The following is a 20,820-nucleotide window of genomic DNA, read 5'->3' on the forward strand; positions in this document are numbered from 1 at the left end:
CAGTCTCCACTGTAATCGCCACGTCAACCCAGGACTGATTGTGATTCTTGGCTTTATAAGCACCCCTCTCCTTTCACTAGGGAGAGACATGCGTATTGGAGAGACATGAGTCCCCCCGCAGCCACTGGCCCTTAAATAAAGGCTCCTGTAATTTGGCTTTGTCCTCTTATTTCTCGCTGATCAGACTATGACAGGGCCATGGTCACAGAGGTGGTCACTATGGATTGGGGTCTGTCAGGAGAGAAGTGACACTGGGGGAGAGGGAGACCCTTGACCAGATCCCAGAAAGGAGCGCTGAGGGAGCAGGGAGGGAGTCAGAGGCAGGGAAGGGGCTGATGCAGTTGGTCCTGCTCAGTGACCCCCAAAATGAATCACGGGGCAGGGGTGAGAAAGGGCCAGTGCTGGAGGGCAGAGGGTGATGGGGAGAGAGCTCACCCTATGTGTGTCCTGCAGCCTTTCAGCAACAGAACAGGGAACAGTGACCAAACACGGAGGCCAGGAGGACACAAAGAAAGGAAGCTGGTGGTGGACTTCCTCAAATGGGAGCTGCAGCCCCAGCCCCCAGATCTGTCCCTCCTGGCTGCACTGGGGAGCTTACAGGGGCAGGGGGGAGTGCACAGAGCGCCCTTGTCCTCAGACCACAGCAGCTAGAGCGAAGAGACTGCTGGGGCATGGGCTGGGATGAGGGCAGCAGGTAGCCAGGCGTGGCCTGCAAGGAGTCCCAACCACTTAACGAACGTGCACTGTGGGATTAGCATGTGCCCTAAGAGCCAGGCAGGTGATGACGCCGTGGGAAGGTGGTGAGGCGGTGGTGACTGAGGTTCACCTGGCAACTGGAAGGACAGAGTGGTCAGGACGGGGAGTTGCAGCATGGCCCAGGAGCGTCAGGGCCCAGCCAGCTCCCCATCCGGCCGGAGCAGAGGTTGCAGGGACAGGAGCCTAGGCTGGTTTGTGAAACTGAGCCCTCAGAGAAATAACCTGAGCTCAGCTGATGAGAACAGGGAGCCTGAGCGCTTCGCAGCAAGGTGAGGAACGACTGTTGATTAAGCATCTACCAGGCGCCCAGTGCTCCTAAGACGGTAATACCCATGCTCCTCAAATTCAGTGTTTACCGATCTCCCGGGCTTGTCACCCATGTGCAGATTCTAATTCAGCTGGTGCAGGCGTTGCATTTTTAATCCAGGAGGCACCTGGGACCACACTTTGAGGAGAAAGGCTGTAACTCATTTCATCTGCACACCACTGCTGTCTGGAGTGCATTAGAGGTTCCCTTTTATGGACAGGAAAGCTGAGGTTCCACAAGCTGTCAGAGTTTGCCCAAAAGCACCCCGTTAGTGAGAACAGAAGTGTGCTGGGCTGAACAGAGCCAGCTCGCTGCCTTCCACCCACATGGGGATAAAAAGAACGGCTCCCAATCTTCTGCTCCCTCCAGCTGCCCAGGATGACCCAGACTCAGGTCTTCGAGATTTGTAAGTGCAGATGCTCCTGTGGTCAGCTGGCCCCTAGCGGGGAGCTTCCAGCTTACTTGCCAGCGGCATCTAAAAACAGGCTACCTCACAGGAAACCAGAGACTATTGGCTAAGTTTACAAATAAAGATGCCCTCAGTGGGAGGAAAAGGGAAATGCTCGCGTCTGGCAGAGTCTGCGTGGGACAGCGTGGCTGATTGGCACGCTCAGAGGTTCCCTTCTCCGGTCCACCACAGGTAGGTGAGAGGACTCCTTCAGCATGGGCGAGAGGGGTGGGGCACAGCTGTGGAGGTCAAGGTAGGTGAGGGATACCACTTTGTGCCAACAGTAGAGAGCATTTTTCTAAGGATATTGCAGCCTGAAAATATCCAGGGGGGTGGAGGAATGGAGGCAAGGATGAACAATGAGATCATTTGCAACCCAGCCAACAGGATGGAATATGGTTAGAAGCATGACTAGCTACATTTTAGAGACTTGAAGAAAAGTTCATATCTTGATATGAACTGGAAAAAAAAAAGCATGATACATAGTTGCATCTGGGGCCAGCAGGTGTTGTGGTGGTTAAGGGTGCTGGACTCCCACATGGCCAACTGGGGTTCAAGTCCCGGACCTGGAGGCTTGCTTTCTCACTTTCTCTCTCTTTTTTCTCTCTCTTGATCTGTCCTTCTCTTGTGAAATTTTAAAAATAAATAAGTAAATAAAGTTAAATAAAATAATTCTTAAAGAAATAAAGCTGCATCTGGATAATATTGAAAAAGTATTGCTAATTTTTTAAGGTGAGAAATATTGAGATGCAATATATATGTGTATGTGTGCATGTGTGTGTGTATATATATGTATACGTATATATACACACACACACACATATATTTATATATATACACAAAGAGTCCTTCTCTTATAGAAACCCACATTTAAGTGTTCGTGAGTGAAATTAATAATCCCACAGGCCAGGCGATGGTGTGGTGGTTAAGGTGGCTGGACTCCACACAGCGACTCTGTGGCTTGAGTCATGAGTCCTATGGCTTGAAAACACAAAAGGTGCATACGTGTGTATCCCCAAAATCTCAAGGAGAGAATGGAGGAGAAGGGATTGTGGTATGGCCATGCCCTTTGGAGGGTCTGTCTCACTTTCCTTCCCTTTCTCTGTCTCTGCCTGTCTCCTGCAAGTGCACATGCTCTAAATAATAATAATAATTAATAATAATAACCTCACAGGGCCATGGTGGGAAATAGATAAAATATTGCCTGAGTTGCTAAGTCTTGAAGCCTGGTGACGGGTGCAAAGGAGTTCTCTCTGCTTTCATATAGGCTTGAAAATTTAATAATAAAATGTTTTTACATGGCACCTGCATTTTAAACGTAAACATAAATGCCCTTATCTAAATGCTAAATGTATGAAGATTAGAAGGAGAAAGCTCACAGGTTGTTGTGATTGACTTTAGAAAGTGTCTTGTTAATAGTCGTTTGTGCTTTTTGTTTGTTTGTTTTGTTTTTTCCTTTTTCCTCCATGCTTTTCTGTGTGATCAACAGTTTTTATAATGAACATGTATTTCGTTTGTCATAAAATGATTTTTTTAAGAATTATTTTATTTAAGTTTATTTATTTATTTATTTATTCATTTGTTTATTTGGATTTGACCAGAGAGAGACAGAGTGAGAGAGAGAGAGAAAGTAAGAAAGCAAGCCGCCAGGCGGGACTTGACCTGCCGTTGACCATGTGGGAGTCCAGCACCTTTAACCAACATGCCACCTGCCAGGTCCATAAAACAATTTTAATTAATGAACTGCTGACACAAATGTAGTGTTCAGTTTTTTGTTTTTGTTTTTGTTTTTAGAAGTTTTTGCTATAGGGCACATGCGCTTGCCAGAAGGACAGAGGAAGACAGAGACAGAAAGTGAGAAATCAGCCCCAGGGGGATGGTCACGCCGCAATCCCTTTTCCTCCATTCTCCTCTTGGGATCTTGGGCACGCACATACACGTGCCCAGCGTGAGTTTAAGCTACCGGGTCTGGGACTTGAACCGTGGTCGACTATGTGGGAGTCCAGCGACATTATCCCAACTGCTGGTGCCAGTGTTCAGTTTTAATACATACACATTACACCCATGAAAGGGTGCTCAGGCTCAGAAAGTCTGCATCCTTGGAAAACAAGCTCCTTAGAAAGAAATGAGCACTATGCCCTCCACAGGAGAAAACAGGAAGGGACTTCAACACTTCATGGAAAATGGAATGAAAGTACTAGTTTATGCCCGTGTACACGTGTTTGAAATCCACGCATACATTTCTCATAATATGCATTTTCCGCAAACCTTTCTGAAGGCCATTTTCCCCCGGAAGCTCCATCGACTCCTTATGTCTCGCTATCTGCTTGCGCAGTGTCTGTAGTCACGGCTTCTCGGAGGCCTGTGGTTCCTGCATTGTGAGCTTACAACTGACTCCTGAGAAAGGCTATGGAATTTTAGGATTCTTTCTCCTCCCCTGTCAAAAATGTAGGAGTGTTTTTGTGGTTTTTTTTTTTTTTTTCTTTTTCAAATACTTGAGATAGAAAACTGGAGGAAGAAAAAATTTAGCCAAAAGGAAAGATCCACCAAGAAAACTCCTGCACCGTCATTTCTACCCCATAGTGCTTTGGAGGTACCCGGGCTTCTGTGGAGTGGGGCAGTGGGAGGGACAGTTGGGCCACAGAGCCTTGGGGAGCACTGTTGGGTGTGTGTGGAGGGGACAGTGACTGGAGCTTGGGACCTCTGCTAAAAAGAAGGGGATTCAGGCAGGCCTGGGTGGAATCTCATCTTTCACCTTCCTCTTTTTATTTTACCTTCTTTTTTCCCCCATTCTTTTTCTTTCATTTTTTTATTAAATTTATTTATTTACATTCATTCACTGTGCATCATTACAGCATACAATGTGAGATTTTCCATCCAGAGTAGACTATATATTGGCTCAATCAAGTGCATCAACATACATGTTATCATCAACAAATAACTTTCCATTTCTTGTGTCCTGTATGTTTTGCTCTTTTTCCCCCACCCTTGATTCCCTATCTCTTACCCTCTGCCATCTCCCACTCTCCTCCCACACTGTCTCCGGTATCTGTGTTTGCTTTCTGTACTTACAACCAGATAACAAAGTCCACAAGAAAACCAGCAATATTTTAGTCAAAAGTCATAAAATTATACTTCACCAAATCAATCTCATGTACTTTATCTTCTGTTGTGGTTCAATTTTCCCAATTAAATTCTGGGCTTTAATATTCAACTCCAGACTTATCCCTACAATTAAGTTGGCCACTTTCTTAGTTTTTGAACTCTTATTTCTGTGTGTCTGTATTTAATTTTCCTGATATAGCACTCCCTTGAGAACTTCTTGGAGATATGGTCTGGTGCTGGTAAATTCTTTCAAGTTTTGTTTATCTGAGAATATTCTTGTCTTTTCTTCCCACATGAAAGATAATCTTGCCGGGTATAGTATTCTTGGCTGAAATTGCTTTTCTCTTAACACTTAGAATATATTTTCCCATTCTCTCCTCGCTCGCATTGTTTCCAATGAGAGATCTGTTGTTAGCCTGATGGGATGTCCTTTGTAGGTAACTTGATGTTTTTCTCTTGCCAATCTTAGTATCTTGTCTTTGTGGTTTTGGTCAATCTGGCTATAATGTGTCTTGGAGAAGATCTTCTTGGTTTGATTCTATTTGGGATCCTTTGTATTTCTTGGGACTGAATCTTGGAGTACCTCTCTAGGTTTGGAAAGTTTTCTTGCAGGATTTCATGGAATAGATTATCAATGCTCTTATGAGTCTCTTCGCCTTCTGGAATGCCAATTATCCGAATATTTGGACGTTTGATGGTATCTAGTACTTCTCGTATATTATTCTCAAATTTTGGGGCAATTTTCTCAGACTTTGTGGTGGATTTTTCTAGGTCAGCAGTTTTCTCTTCTACGTCTGAGATTCTATTTTCTGTATGATCTAGTCTGCTTTTAATACTTTCAAGGGAGATTTTGACTTCCTCTATTATAGCCTTCATCTCTAACAATTCCATTTGATTCTTTTTTAAAGTATATAATTCCTCTTTTAGATCTTGCAAGAATTTCCTCACCTCCTGGGACTCGTCACCTCCTTTCTCTTCTGCAGTTCATTGTCTCTCTTCTCTTCCATCTCTGTTAGCTTCGCCATTATGAATGTTCTAAATTCTTTATCAGACATTTCCATTGAACTGCTTGTGGATGAAAAGTAGTTATTCCTTTCCCTTGGAGGAGAGGTATTTTCTTGCTTTCCCATATTTCTTGTGGCCCTGCGGTGATTTCTAGTCATCTGATGGATGGTGTATTTCTTCCTAATTCTTAAAGTTCTATCACGCTACTTGTTTGCTGGAGGCTGAATTATCAGTAGGAAATCTTCATTTCTTTTTTACCCTGAAATGACTAGTTCACAGGAGCCACGAGGAATCTTCTCCTGAAGGCATCACCTCTCCTGCCATGCTAGCTTGTTTGCTGAATTATCAGTAGGAAATCTTGATTTCTCTTTTATCCTGAAATGACTAGTTTGCAGAAGCCATGAGGAATCTTCTCCTGAGGGCCTCGCCTCTCCTGCCACGCTAGCTTGTTTGCTGGAGGCTGAATTATCAGTAGGAAATCTTCATTTCTCTTTTACCCTGCAATGACTAGTTCGCAGGAGCCATGAGGAATCTTTCCCTCGTTCTTTATTTATTTATGTATGTATTTTATATTCCATCACTGAGTGTCATTACAGTACACCAAATGAGGTTACCCATTGTACCACACTGTGCATTGGTTCAGTCAGAGATATTAACATATATATATATATTATCATTGGCAGATCATTTGCCATTTTTGTGTCTCCTAAATGTTTCCCTTCTTTTTCCCTTTGGTTCCCTCCCTCTTGCCCTCCCCCATTGCCCACCCTCCTCCCACACTCCTCGGTTTGGTTTCCCAGTTGCTCTCCATGCCTTTCTGCCCTCCACTCTTTCAGGTTCTGCCCTAGAACGCACCTTGTCTTCATTAGACCTTGTTTTCACCAAGGACGTCAGGGCAGGGAAGAGTCTAAGCCCAGATGCAGTGTGATCCCTCTTAGCTCTCAGACTGACCTGGTGCCTAACACACCCTGGGAAGAGAGCACCTACGATGTGTTAGCCACATGCCAGCCTCCCCAAATCTAGCCCTGCTTCACAGCTGCCCACACGTCACAGGAGGGGCAGTGTGAGCCTAGGTGGAATATCGACAGAATGACTGCCTGGAGCATGCCTGGGATAGTGATGCTTCTGGGTCACACAGCCTGAGAATGCTCAGAGGAGATTCTAATTGGAGCCAGAGCTGGAACTCTGTCTTTATTTCTTTTTAATTATTTTACTTAATTTTATTTCTTCTTCTTCAATTTGACCTCAGAGAGACAGAGAGAAAGAGGGAGAGTGAAAAAGCAAGCCTCCAAGTCCAGGACTTGAACTACAGTTGCCCATATGGGAGTCCAGTGTCCCAACCACCATGCCACCTGCTGGCCCTAGCTGGAGCTATTGATTTCAGGTCTTTACAACTCTATTATCAGTGCTTCCTTTTGGCTAGACCAAGCTAGAGAGAAAAGTAGATTGAGCCAATTGAGAGAAGTGGATTGAGACTCTCAAGGCATAGACACTTCCATGGCCTAGGAGGGGTGCTAGCAAATTATGCACGTGGCCACATGCATTCACATTGCTCTTTAAGATTGCTTCCATGTGCTTGATTCTTGTGGAAAAGATGAGCACACCAGAGCTGGCCAGGCCCTTAGAAGTAAGTGGTCTGGTTCAGCATGTCCATGTCACATCAGGAAACTGAGGCAGAACTAGAGTGACTTGCCCAGGGCCCCCAGCCATGTGTGCATGGAGTGTGAGGGCTCCTGTACACTGTGTGGGTTTTTCATTTTGTTTTCATTTTCTCATCAGTGTATTTGTATGTGCTTGTGTGTGTGAGCATTTCTTTTTCTGCTCCGGTTGACGTAGGTAGGTCTTAACAATCTCATCGTATATGTAAAGATGGAACCATGGCCCTTCAAACTTCAGCCTTTCCTGCTCCAGAGAAAAAAGAAATTCAGTTTCTCCATCACCCTTGAGGAGAGCTAGATTCTGGGAGTCAGGCAGAGAAGACTACCTACTGTTATCTGGAGATACTATCAGCACCCACCCTCCATTTTCCACTCGCCATTCCTGGAGGGTTTTGAGTCCCAAAGGGAGAAGCCTAACTGACTCAGGGTTGCATCATGGACCATTTTCAAGGGGGCCCATGACTATTTTCAGTGCAAGTTGAGTGGCCTGTAATATCCTGCAGACGGCTCCTCTGAGAGGAAAAGCACTGTGAACCCAGAGGCCTGGGCTTTACAGAGAGGTGTCTCTGTGTCTGAGATCTTGGCTCTGTCACCTCCTTGGACAGGTTAACCAAATCCCTCTGGGCCTCTGCTGCTTTATGTCCACAGTGCAGAGAACATTCTCATGTGGGGCTGTGAACAGGATGCAGTGGGCTCTTGTGCATGAAGCATGGTGCTGAGCAGACACGCTGGAGTGGCAGTTCCCTCTCCTTTCTTTAATTGCCAGAGGGTGTGTGTCTCACCAGAGGCAGAGAGAGAGGAGTTGAGAGAGAAAAGCACCCACCAGTGGGCCCTGGTCATGCTGCAATCCTATCTCCTCCCTTTCTCCCTCCCCTCAGTATTTTAGACATGCACGTACATGCCTGGCATGTTTTATAAGCCACCAGGGCTGAGATTTGAACTGGTGTCTGCCATGTGGGACCCGGCTCCCATAACTACTAGGTTTCAGGGCTGGCTCTCTGTTGCTTCTAAACAGGGTCTTTCTGAGGGTAACTCCAGATTCTGCCACACTAACAGCACTATGGCATCTCCACCGGGAAAATTTGGAATAAGAGTCAGGCAATGCTCTAGCTTCATTTGGCCCAGAGGGGGGAAAAAAAATGTAGTCTTGCAATTTTCTTGGCATTAGATTGAGTCACAAACCCAGTCTTTACTCAAGGACTTGCTAAAATGCTGCAAACAGGGACCAAGGAGGGTAGAAAACAAAAAGAAGATGTATGAGGTTTAGAAAATAGTGAGCAAGATGTGAAGGCCAGAGAGGAAGAGAGCAACATGAGAGTGTCTGAGAGAAGAAAATAATTTGGGCCCCAAGGGAGAAGGGAAGTATAGAAAAGGAAGCTGAATGGAAACCAGGGGTAATTTTGACACCTCCCCCACTCCAAAAAGTTTTAAAAAAATAAAAGGGCAGACACGAGAAAAGGAAGTGAGCCAGAGGAAGTAGGCCAGGACTGGCTGTTGAGGAGAATGGGGAATCGTATGAAACAAATCCTTCGAGATTCATTTTTACAGGGGTATGGAGCCCGCACACACTCAAAGCTCTGCTTCGAGGTCCTGCGTAAACTCGCCTAGCTCCACATCACTGAATACAACTTTGTCTTAACTGAACAGAGGATGAGGAGGCTCGAGGGCAGTCCAAGGGTTTGGTTCTTGCTGACCACTGCCTGCAGTTGTAGGGTGCAGCCTCAGCTGACAGAGTCCTCATTACTGCCACACCCAACAACCCTGCTTCTTCTTGAAACTCCGTGGATATGAAACCCCGCTGAGTAGACACCGCAACAGGGAACTCATACAATCCCACCAGGACGCCCTGGGACATCCTGGGTAACATGGGATGGAAAACCTGTGTTTAACAGGAGGAGGAGAGGGAATATGATCTCACGTAGCTTATTTTCTTGTTAATACTCTATTACTTTTGCATATAAAAATATATCTAATCTGACATATGTCAGCATAAGTGGAAGTGAGAGTTTTCCAAAAAAAGAAAAAAGAAGGAATGTAAGTAACTTATTGCAGTTAATTATGAACTTACATATTGACTAAAGGTTTCCAATAATATTTGAATTAATATATACCAGGGTAAAATGCAGGCTGATAGGAAAGAAACACAAAAATGATATGGGCAGAACGCTTTATTGGCCGACAAAATTATTCTGTAGATAATAATTATTTAACACAAAGACTTAGGAAAAAATTGGGACCAGCAGATGGTGTGATGGTTAAAGATGCTGGACTCCCACATGGCCAACCACAGTTCAAGTCCCGGACCCGGTGGCTTGTTTTCTCACTTTCCTTCTCTCTCTCTCACTCTGTCCCTTTCTGGTCAAATTAAAATAAATAAACTAATTAATTAATTAATTAATTAAGTCTTTTTTAAAAACTTAGGAAAAAATTAAACACACATATATATAATACACACATGCACACACATATATGTATACATTTTTAAGGGTTTTTATTATAGGGTGCATGAGTTCACCAAAGAAAGAGAAAGAGAAAAAAGAAAAGTGAGAAATCATCCTTTTTTGGGAATGGACACACAGCAACCCTTTCTCTTTCATTCTCCTCTTGGGATTTTGGGCATGCACACACACGCCTGGCATGTTTGTCAAGCCACTGTGTATGGGATTCGAACCATGCAGATCCCCCATGCGGTATCCAGCCATTTTAACCTCCATACCACCTGCTGGCCCAAATTTATATTTTATATGTTTAAAATATTTCAGAAGATGCAATTTCATAGATGCAATAGTTAGTGAACATCATAGCTTTTCAGAAGTGAATTAAATGTTTCACCACATACAATTGCCAAAAAAATCTTTCTAAAAATGTTTTAAAGAATTTATTTATTTATTTATTTATTTATTTATTTATTTATTTATTTATTTATTTTAACTTTACTAGAGATGGCTAGAGCAAGAGAGAGAGAGAGGGAGAGAGAAAGTGAGAAAGCAAGCTGCCTGGTCCAGGACTCAAACCATGTCAGTCATGTGTGAGTCCATCACCCTTAACCACCACGCCACCTGCCGGCCTCAAATCTTTCAAATTTTAAAAATATACAAAGCAATTGAGGGGCTATTTCTAAATACTCATGTGAAAAAAAGAAAACTATTTTTCTAAAATAAAGATAGTTTAAATAGTATGCAGAAAGAAAGCCACCTCTTCCAGATGTTTATAAACATCAGACACAATGATTTTTCTCTGATAGTCTACAATCTAGCTTTAAAGAACATTTTTAAATAAAATAGTTCTTACTAGCATGCAACTATTTCCAGATTTCTTACCATATTCAAAAGTAGCTATCAATTTCCAGCAAATCTGTTACATTGTCATATTTATCACACTGCTATGGTAGTGACCAAGACTCCACAGTCATGGGATGGAAAACCTGTGTTTAACGGGAACAGCATAAATCCTCAGATTCAGTTACACTTGGTTTACGGTATCAGCAGGAGCAGAGGAAAGCCTTGTCCAACCTGAGGATAAAGCCTATCAGGCCTTTGACTGACCCTGAGCGCCACCCCCAAGAACAAGACGTGGACATACTCCCTGGCTGCCAGGAGATTGTATTCCACCGCCCCACCACTACCGCCAAGTTTTTTTCTGTCCTCCATAAACTGAGAGAAACAGAAAGTCACCGAGAGAAAGAGAGAGAGATCGAGAAACAGGCACCCCCAACAGGGTTACCACCTGACAACCCCAGCCCCAGGTATCTCCTGATCACAGGCATGTGCATGGCCGAAGTGCTCAGGGAGGTCTCCAGACGTGAACCTGGAACCTCCTCATGTATGTCAGCCTCAGTGTTACAGTATTTGCTATCCCACCGTCCAGCTCCCAGGATGCTCTATCTTTAGGTTCATCTCCCAATCCTTGAGCACCTCAGGGGATCCAGAAATAAAAGGTCCACCCTGCAGGGGCCCACTCTTCCTACAAAGGCCCATTGCTATTGTTATCAAGGGAGTGGAATCATCCCATGGAGAAAACAGCCTTGTGTGATGTCAGATTTCTGATGTAAACGATGCCTTCACACACTCTGGGCTCTTGTCTACCAAGGGCAGGTTGGAACCAGCTGCACACACAGATTTAGATCCTTTTCCAAGAGTACCAGGATAAGAAGCTATGTTTTCTCTCTTTCTTTTCCTTCTGTCCTTCTTCTTCTTTCTCTTTGTTTCTTTCTTTTTCTTTATTTTTTTTTAATTGCTGGAGAGCACGTGTGCTCTCCAGAGAGAGACAGAGAGATCGGAAGGGGGAGAGGGAGAAAGAACGTTTAGTGGGGTGTGGTCATGACACAATCCCATCTTGCCATTGCTCTGTCCTGTCAGGATTTGGGACACAGATATGCACGTGGCCAGCATGTGTTTCAAGCCAGTAGATCCGGGATTTGAACTGCAGTTGGTCATGTGGGATCTGGCTGCCTTAACCACCAGACCACGGAGCCATCCCAGAAGTTGAGTTTTCTTTCTTTTCTTTTTTTTTGTTTTAAGAGAGTTTTGTTGTTGTTGTTGTTATAAGGCATGTATGCTCTCTGGAGAGACAGAGAGAGAGAGAGAGAGACCAAAAGAGAGAAATCACCTCCCTCTAGGGGGGATGACCACACCACAATCCCTTCTCCTCTGTTCTCCTCTCAGGATTTTGGGCATGCACGCACATCCAGCCAGCAAGAATTTTAAGTCACCGGGTCCTGGATTGGAATTGCGGTCGACTCCATGGGAGTCCAGCAACGTAACCATTCCACTATCTGCTGGTCCTGACAAGCTGAGTTTTCTCAATTATTTTTCTGACTGTACAGAGTTGGCTCATTTCCTGGGGCTCCACATTTTGAGGAGTATCTTTTCTTGCTTCTTTAGGCTTTTCATTCACTCAATCGTTCAACACATTAGGTACCTGCTAAGCACCCAGGGTTCAAGGGCCTCTGGTTTGTGACCAGGAAGGACACCCATATGCCCTGAGAGCCTCTCCAGGGACAGGCCAGTCAAAAGAGTTGTTTCATCACTACTCCCATGGAATGTTCTAGAATGAAATTCCTGGATATAAAACTTATCCTTTTAAAACAACTTGGATGGCATTTGTGTGTGCCAAGCCTCTCCCTCTGCTGCACACCGGCCTGCAGAGCTGAAGAGGAGTTGGTTCTTCTCTGAGGCTCTTCTTGTCTTAGGGAAGGGAGCAAGGGAGAGGACTCTGATGCAGAGTTTAGAGGAAGTGTAGAGGCTTGGACATATCTGGGCCCCAATTGCAGCGCTGCCACATACACTGGGTCTTCAAAACTTCACGGAGAACTTTAATTCCATTTTTCCACAGTATTTGTAGTCCCATCATAGAAGCTAGGTGGCCTTGAATAAGTTACTTCCTCTCAGTCTACCTGCCCATAAAGTAGAGATATCCTTTCATGTGTTGGCTGCTACTGTTGCGCATGTATGATACGCTTGTTGTTGTGCTGAGTTATTTATTTACTTTGGTTTTTCATACACCTCATATTTTATTATTGCTTGGGGGTATTTTATGTGTGTGTATGTTTCTATTTTTATTATTTATTTTATTAATTTTTTTGGAGAGATTTTTTGTTATAGGGCACGTGCGCTCATCAGAAAGAGAGTAACAGAGACAGAAAACAAGAAATCACCCCTCAGGGGGAATGGCCACACCGCAATCCTTTCTGCTCCATTCTCCTCTCGGGATCTTGGGCATGCACGCGCCCAGTGTGAGTGTAAGCTACCAGGTTTGGGACTCAAACTGCAGTCGACTATATGAGAGTCCAGGGACATAGCCATTACACCAACTGCTGGTCCCACTTTTTTTTTTTTTTATTGTGATTTCTGGTTCCCATATAATCATACGGCTTTTTTTAACCATTAACCACGAGTATAGTGTGTGATGATCAAATCAATGAATAAACATATTCACCTTCTTTGACGCTGAACATCACATTATGTTGTACACACTTGATAATAGTGTCCTGATGTGTATATTAAATTGTCAATAACATTTTGTACTCATCTGGGGCATATTATTCCAAAACCTAGTTCACTTACTTACATGCATTCTTGTGTCTGTAAATCATTTTCTCCTGGGGACTAGCGGGTGGTGTGGTGGTTAAAGTGCCAGACTTCTACATGGTCAACTGTGGTTCAAGTCCTGAACCTAGTAGTTTGCTTTCTCGCTTTCCTTCTCTCTCAATCTATCTCTCTCTTTCTGGTGAATGTAACAATAATAATAATAAATAGGGGCCGACAGGTTGCATGATGGTTAAGGCGTTGGACTTTGCATACGGCCAACTGCGATTCAAGTCCTGGGTCTGGTTGCTTGCTTCCTCACTCTCCCTTTCTCTCTCTTGGGCCAAATTAATAATGATAATAACAATAACAACAAAAATTAATAATTCTTTTAAAAACAATAATAATAATAAATAAAATTAAATAAATAATTCTTTTTAAAAGTCAATTTTTTTTTAGAAAAATTATTATTTCTCTTGGGCAAGCCAGTGATGTGGTGAAGGTGGCTGGATCCCACCTGGCTAACTGTGTTATTCAAGTCCTGAACCAGTGGTTTGAAAAATGCTGGGCACAAGTGCATGCATGCCCAAAATTCTGAGAGGAGAATGGAGAAGGGATTGCGGTATGACCATCCCATTTAAGAGGATGCTTTATCTCTCTCCTTCTCTTTATGTCCCCCTCGGGTTGAGAGGATGCTTTCTCTCTCTCCTTCTCTTTATGTCCCCCTCGGGTAAGTGTACACACTTCATAACAAATTAGAATAGTAGTACTAATAGTAATGATTTTTCTCCTGAGCCCACCCACCTACCTCTCTCTATGCAGCTTTTAGCATTTGCCATTACTCTCTACTGTTGTTGCATTAAGGTTTTCAGTTTCTGCCAGAGTGCAAACATTCAGTGTATGTTTAGTGGGGATATACAGTACTTGTCTTTCATAGTATGGCTTATTTCGCTTAGCATTTTATCTTCTAGGTTCATCCACTTGGTTTCAAATAATAGGATGTTGTTCTTTGCAGCTGAGTAGTATTTCATTGTGTCTAGGTGTGACATTTTCTTAATCCATTAATCAGTTGTTGGACACTTAGATTAGTTCGTGTCTCAGCTTTCATGCATATTGCTGCAATAAACATGAATGTGCAAATCTCTCTCCTACAGACTGATTTCCTGTCCTCTGGGTAAATACCCAAGAAAGGACGACTGGGTCATACAGTAATTCTTAGCTCTATTTTTAGATTTGGAGGAACCTTGCTGCGCCGCTTGTGTGCCAAATGGAAACAAATACAAAGAGCAGGCATGTCTCTAGGTGACAAGTGCATGTCCTCAGAATCATAGAGACTCTTTGAAAGTGCTGTCCCTCCCCTTCCTTCACCTGTACCATGGGACAGAATGGCTCATCACAGGGTAGCAATTCGCTGGCTGCACACCTACGTGCATAGCACAGCAGACTCAGCAGAGGGAGCTCCTGGGGCAGCTGGGATAGTTCTGAGGTCTTTACTAGGGACCTCAGGCCACCAGGTAGCCCAGACGAGGGCTGCTGAATATTGCTCTGTCCTCCCTGAGAAAAATCCTTCTGGCTAGAAGGGAAGGTCCCTATGACTAGGTCTTTGGCTTTCCTTAGTAAAATAATCACCAATCAGGCAAAACTGTACCTCCCACGGCATTATCAGAAACTGCATCCCATCTGTGCAAAATGAATTGACCCACTTCCTGTACTCTATCAATGCGAATTTTCCCCATTGAGATGATAAGCCCTTCCTTGGCTGCGACTATCCTGTAACGATCTTTAAAGGAGCTTCTGCCAAGCAGAGCCTACTTCTTACACAATTGCTGAGTGGATGTTGAGAGCCTTGAACTAGGACCACCTCTTAGGTGGGATCTGGAGGCAAATCAGAAATGGTGTCCCTTTGCGCATGGCAGCCCTGAGCCTGGGCACCCAGCAAGGTGAGGGGCTGGATTTGAAACCCTAACTATCCCTGCCTCTCTGTGCTTTTTTCCCAGCCCTTTTCTTCCTCTTGTAACAAATATCAACAGAGCGGCGAGTTCAATAAAGAACTTTCAGAATTGCGGGGAGGATTACATAGGTAATAATAATAAATAATGATTTAGCAATGGCATTGGCAGCTTAGTAAAGTTCAGTAAAGGATAACTTATACCCTTCCCCAAATAATCTGAAAATAAAGTATATTTTATTTCTTGGAGGGGGTGGAACAACCTTTAAAGATCAAGTTTCTATGATGCTAAGAATCCCCAGGCAGCCTGAGGATTTTGAAAGTCCTTGGGCTTCTGCATCCTCGCCTGAGGCTGCATTTATTAAGTGCCTGCTATATGTAATACTCTGTGCCAGGTGCTCCCTGAGAACAGCTCCACGGCAGGCATGACAATGAATCCCAGTCTTGCTGGTGAGGAGCGTCAGACTCAGCAAGTTGACTCATTGCTCAGCCAGAGAGAGCAGATGTGGGACTCACTCTCATGAGAGCCTGAGCCCACAGAAGTCCCTGGGCTGAAGAACTGACCACAGGCACAAAGCCAAGCAGAAGGATTTTCTGGATCAACTTTAGCCTCTTCTTGGTTTCAGCTCATTTCACTAAAGAGAAGGGGAGGGAGACAGTGGCTAGCCCCAGGGTCCCTAACGTATAATCACCACACACTTGACTATGTAAGAACCCAGCAGCACACCTGGGAAGATTAAGCTCTGAGATGAGCTCCAGGCACCAAGCAGCAATTCCTGTCTCTCCAGGTTATCAGCACGAGTCATGTTCAATGACTCCAGGAAGCTCAAAAGTAGCTGCAGGTCAGCAATGTTATACCACTCTCTACTTTAAATGTTATTGATTAAAGGCTCAGCCAGAAGTTCTGCTCTAAGGACGAGGCAGTCTGGAACCGAGAATGCCTGTGATGGGTTGAGAATTGCACCACAGTTCAAGATGGCCCAGGCAGGAGAGCCTTGGCCTGCTTCACCTCAGGACAGTCTGGGTAAGATGCAGGACCAAGCCGAGGCTGGGAAGGGAGAAGCAATATGGTAGGTGGGGCTTCATTCGGGAGAGACACTTCCTCAGTAGAATCATCGTGAAAAGGGTGTAGTGGGGTGTGGACACTCCCTTGGTAAAAAGTGTGAGCTTTCCATTAGCTGTGGCGAAGAGGGAGGCAGTGATAACCCGAGGCGTTTGTTTTGAAGGGCTCGTCTGTGGTATCACAAGGAAGAGGATGGGGTGACCAGAGCAGTAACACAAACGGGGTGCTTCAGTCACCAGCTCTGAAGGGAATGACCAGTGAGTCCCGGATGGGAGGAGACAGGGAAGGAGAGAAGTCTTACCTCCCAACCTGCATGGAAGTATCCTCTTTCTCAGTTCCTGCTCTGAAGGAAATAAGAGATAAGAACAGTGGAGCAGATTGAGCCAACGTGAAGTGCAGGCCTGGTAGTGGTCTGGGGACCTCGCCAGTGGAACAGACTCTGTCCTCCACCTTGGGTCAGCCAGCCCATCCATGACTGTGGGACCCTGGCTGAGGACAATGCCTTCTCTGCACTTAGAACTATGGGGTGACCAACTGACCTGGTGGGTTTGAGACTAAAGGATTTCCAATATGTAGAACTAGTGGTGAAACCAGGGAAGTCCAGGGCAACCCAAAATAATGCAGTCACCCCCGGATGTGTGACTCTGTCTAATATCTGCTAAGGAAGAGAAAGACTTGTTGGTTCCAAGAGGAAGGAAAATGGCTCTCAAGAAAGAAAAATGATGGCGTTAGCAGGTGGCATGGTGGTTACAGTGCTGAACACCTACATAGCTGATGGCAATTCGAGTCCCAGACCCGGTGGCTTGAAAAATCATACCAAGTGTGTGTGTGTGCCCAAAATTTCAGGAGGAGAATGGAGAATAAGGAATTGTGGTGTGGTTATCCCTCCAGGGGTGATTTCTCAACTTTCACTGTCACCGTCTCCTTCTGTCTCTCCCCTCTCCAGCAAGTACATGTGCCCTCAGGAGAAAAATCCTTAAAAAAAAAAATTAATAAAAAAGAAAAAGAAAGAAAGAAGGAAAAAGGAAAAGAAATATGAGGGGTTCTAGGTGTCAATTTTCTCAGGGCTCTGGGAGAGTGTTTGAGACCTCTCCATAACTAACTTCATGGGTGAGAAATGAGAGGCCACAGGTGGAGAAGGTGGAAATAAAGGAAGACACTGGAGAATTGCTTTGAGGAGGTCAGGAATGGGAATTATGTTGCACCCCCACACATGCTATCTCACCCTTCACACCCCACCCCATCCAAGCTAGCTACATCATAGGAAGACTTTCGAAGATCAAAGAAAGCGAAATCTGTCCAAACTTACAAAAGGCCGAGATCCAAATGCTTACTGAGCCATTCAGAGTTGACTTTGGGCCAGTCACTGAACCTCTCAGAGACCTGGCTTCCTTTCTGTTAAAGGGGTCTGTGGCATCCTCCATCCCAAGACTAGGGGGATTAAACAAGATGACCCATGTGGAGTTGGGAAACTTAGTGGGCACCCAACCACTGTTTGTTTCTTCCTGTCTGCCTACACTGGGACTAGACAGAATCCCAACTTTCTTCTTCCAAGAACTAACACTGTTACTTGTTTTCCTTTCCAATCTAGCCTTCGCCATGTCCAGCCTCTCCCCTGATTCAGTTTTAGAAGACTTTGAGTACGATGAGTCTGCCGAAGCCTGTTTTTTGGGGGACATCGTGGCCTTTGGGACAGTCTTCATGTCCATATTCTACTCCCTTGTATTCGCCTTTGGCCTGGTGGGAAACTTGCTGGTGGTGTTTGCCCTCACTAATAGCCAGAAGCACAAGAGCATCGCCGACATCTACCTCCTGAACCTGGCCTTGTCGGATCTGCTCTTTGTAGCTACCTTGCCCTTCTGGACTCACTATGTGATCAACGAAGAAGGCCTCCACAATGCCGTGTGCAAACTCACGACCGCCCTATTCTTCATCGGCTACTTTGGGGGCATCTTCTTCATCACCGTCATCAGCATTGACAGGTACCTGGCCATTGTCATGGCTGCCAACTCCATGAACAACCGGACCGTACAGCATGGCGTCACCATCAGCCTCGGTGTCTGGGCAGCAGCGATTTTAGTGGCGGCACCCCAGTTCATGTTCACAAAGCGGAAGGAGAACGAATGCCTTGGTGACTACCCTGAGGTGCTCCAGGAAATCTGGCCCGTGCTCCGCAACGTGGAAGTAAATTCTCTCGGCTTCCTTCTGCCCTTGCTCATTATGAGTTTTTGCTACTTCAGAATCATCCGGACACTGTTTTCCTGCAAAAATCACAAGAAGGCGAAAGCGATCAAACTGATCTTACTGGTGGTTATTGTGTTCTTCCTCTTCTGGACTCCCTACAACGTTGTCATTTTCCTGGAGACGCTCAAACTCTACGACTTCTTTCCTAGTTGTGACTTGAAGAGGGACTTGAGGCTGGCCCTCAGTGTGACGGAGATCATTGCATTTAGCCATTGTTGCCTCAATCCCCTTATCTATGCGTTTGCCGGGGAGAAGTTCAGAAGATACCTTTACCACCTGTACAGTAAATGCCTGGCGGTCCTGTGTGGTCGTCCAGTCCATGTCAGTTTCTCCCCATCTGAATCGCAAAGGAGCAAGCGAGAAAGCGTTCTGAGCAGCAATTTTACTCACTACACGAGTGATGGAGATGCATCCCTTCTTCTCTGAAGGGATCCCCAAAGCCTCGTCTCCACAGAACACTCAAGGTTCCTGATTCTATGGAACACCCAGAGTTCCTGATTCTGACACTGGATAATGAAGATAGATTTTTCCTTTGTTTCTTAGATGCCGCAAATCATGGATCCAATGGCCACAAAGCAACCCCAGGATTTTAGAGGATTGTGCTCAAAAGTTGAAAAAGGGTAGACATGTCTCTTACTACAAATGTCAGAGCTTTTTCTGTTTACAAATGGCAAAAATTCAATGCAGACTAGCTTAATTAAGAGGGAGTGGTAAGTGCTGTTCATGCAGGAGGCTTGAAACTAGCTAGATTTTCCTCTCTGACTTAAATCTTTGAATAGTGATGCATCTCCTAGACTCATATAACACAGCTTTACACCAGAGAGAAACTGACTCCCATCCCTCTCAAATCACAAGGTCAAAATTCCAGGGAAGGGTTCTGATTGGCCAAGTTTGTATCAGGTGACCATCCCTGGAGTGGGTGGAAGGAATATAAAAATGATATCTTCCATTCCCATCTCATTAGAGATACAGAAGACCTATTTCCAAGAAGTCAGAGTGATAGATACTATTCTGATGTGATGTAAGGAGAGCTACACATCCTCTTTATCATGGGCCTGACCCAGCCTCTTCCATGACCACAATGGCCAGCAGCCACCACTAGCTTCCTCCTATTAACCCCCCTTCTATCGTGTCCCCATTGTCCATTGCATCAAGTCAAAACTCAGATGCCTGGCCTCTGAAACCCTCCATTGCCACCAGATTCCCTAGCACTTTCCCCTTCTGAAAGGACTTTCCACTTTCCACTCAGCCTCAGCCACGTCTCTTCCATGTGACCTCACGCATCTCCACCTGCTACCATGTTCAGGGACAGAAATAGAAAGAACCCTGTACTCCCTTCTCCTCCTTCTCATCCTGTCAGGATTTGGGGCATGCATACACACACACAGAGCATGTTTCTCAAGCCACCAGATCCAGGACTTGAACCACACAGTCAGCCATGTGGATCCAGCAGCCTCAAGCACCGGCTACAAACTGGCCCAAAGTGGGATGCAATCCCATTGCTCTCGCTTGCCCATGGGGGGCTAACCAAGCTTCGGTTCCTTCATCTGTGGACAGGGGATAATGATACCTTTTGCACAGGGAGGATCCTTTCCAAGAGGAACCAGCCACGAGCTATTGCAGGTCCCAGCACTCTTGTCTTGTTCCCAGATTCCCCCTCTCCTGTCACCTGATACCTCTGCACTGTGCAGACACAGAGAAGGCTGGTTCGTTCGTTCTTTCTTTTTCTTTCTTTCTTTCTTTCTTTCTTTCTTTCTTTCTTTCTTTCTTTCTTTCTTTTTCTTTTTCTTTCTTTCTTCTTTCTTGTTTTCTTTTTCTTTCTTTCTTTCCTTCCTCTTTCTTTCTTTGCCTTCCTTTCTTTCTCTTTCTTCTTTCTTCCTCTCTTTCTTTCTCTCTCTCTTTCTCTTTCTTTCTTTCTCTTTCTTTTTCTTTCTTTCCTTTTCTTCCTTCCTCCCTCCCTTCCTTCCTTTCTTCTTCTTTCTTTTCCTTTTTCTCTTTCATTTCATTTCCCTTAAGTTTAGTTCTTTCTATGGCACCCGGTGAACATCACTAGTTCTACAGTCTGATGGCCTTCCCTGACGTAACCCTCTTGAATGCCTTGAATATCTCTCCCAATTGCCTTGTGACAAGCCTCTGCCCACCTGGGGAAAAACAAAACCAAAAACAAAAACAAGGACACCATCCATGCCACTGCCTACCAGGAGAGCCAGGGTCACAGGAGCAGCTTTCTGTCTTCAGTGAACATGCGAGAGGGTGCAAA

The 20,820-nt window shown here is 44.9% G+C and overlaps 1 protein-coding gene across 2 annotated transcripts; it reads left to right on the plus strand.

The window, feature by feature from the left end:
- Window positions 1-1,361: 1,361 nt before the first annotated feature.
- Window positions 1,362-20,345, plus strand: CX3CR1 (C-X3-C motif chemokine receptor 1). 2 transcript variants are annotated; one of them, XM_006161341.3, is made up of 2 exons: window positions 1,362-1,703; window positions 17,908-20,345. In XM_006161341.3, exon 2 carries the CDS (start codon window positions 17,916-17,918, stop codon window positions 18,984-18,986), a length of 1,071 nt encoding a protein of 356 aa, XP_006161403.1. In that variant the 5' UTR covers window positions 1,362-1,703; window positions 17,908-17,915; the 3' UTR covers window positions 18,987-20,345. The 2 variants fall into 2 exon arrangements, with proteins under 2 accessions (XP_006161403.1, XP_027621300.1); XM_027765499.1 differs by lacking the exon at window positions 1,362-1,703 and adding an exon at window positions 15,485-16,277.
- Window positions 20,346-20,820: the final 475 nt, after the last annotated feature.

This window comes from Tupaia chinensis, unplaced genomic scaffold (genome assembly GCF_000334495.1).
Source record: "Tupaia chinensis unplaced genomic scaffold, TupChi_1.0 Scaffold138441_1, whole genome shotgun sequence".
NCBI classification, from domain to species: domain Eukaryota; kingdom Metazoa; phylum Chordata; class Mammalia; order Scandentia; family Tupaiidae; genus Tupaia; species Tupaia belangeri.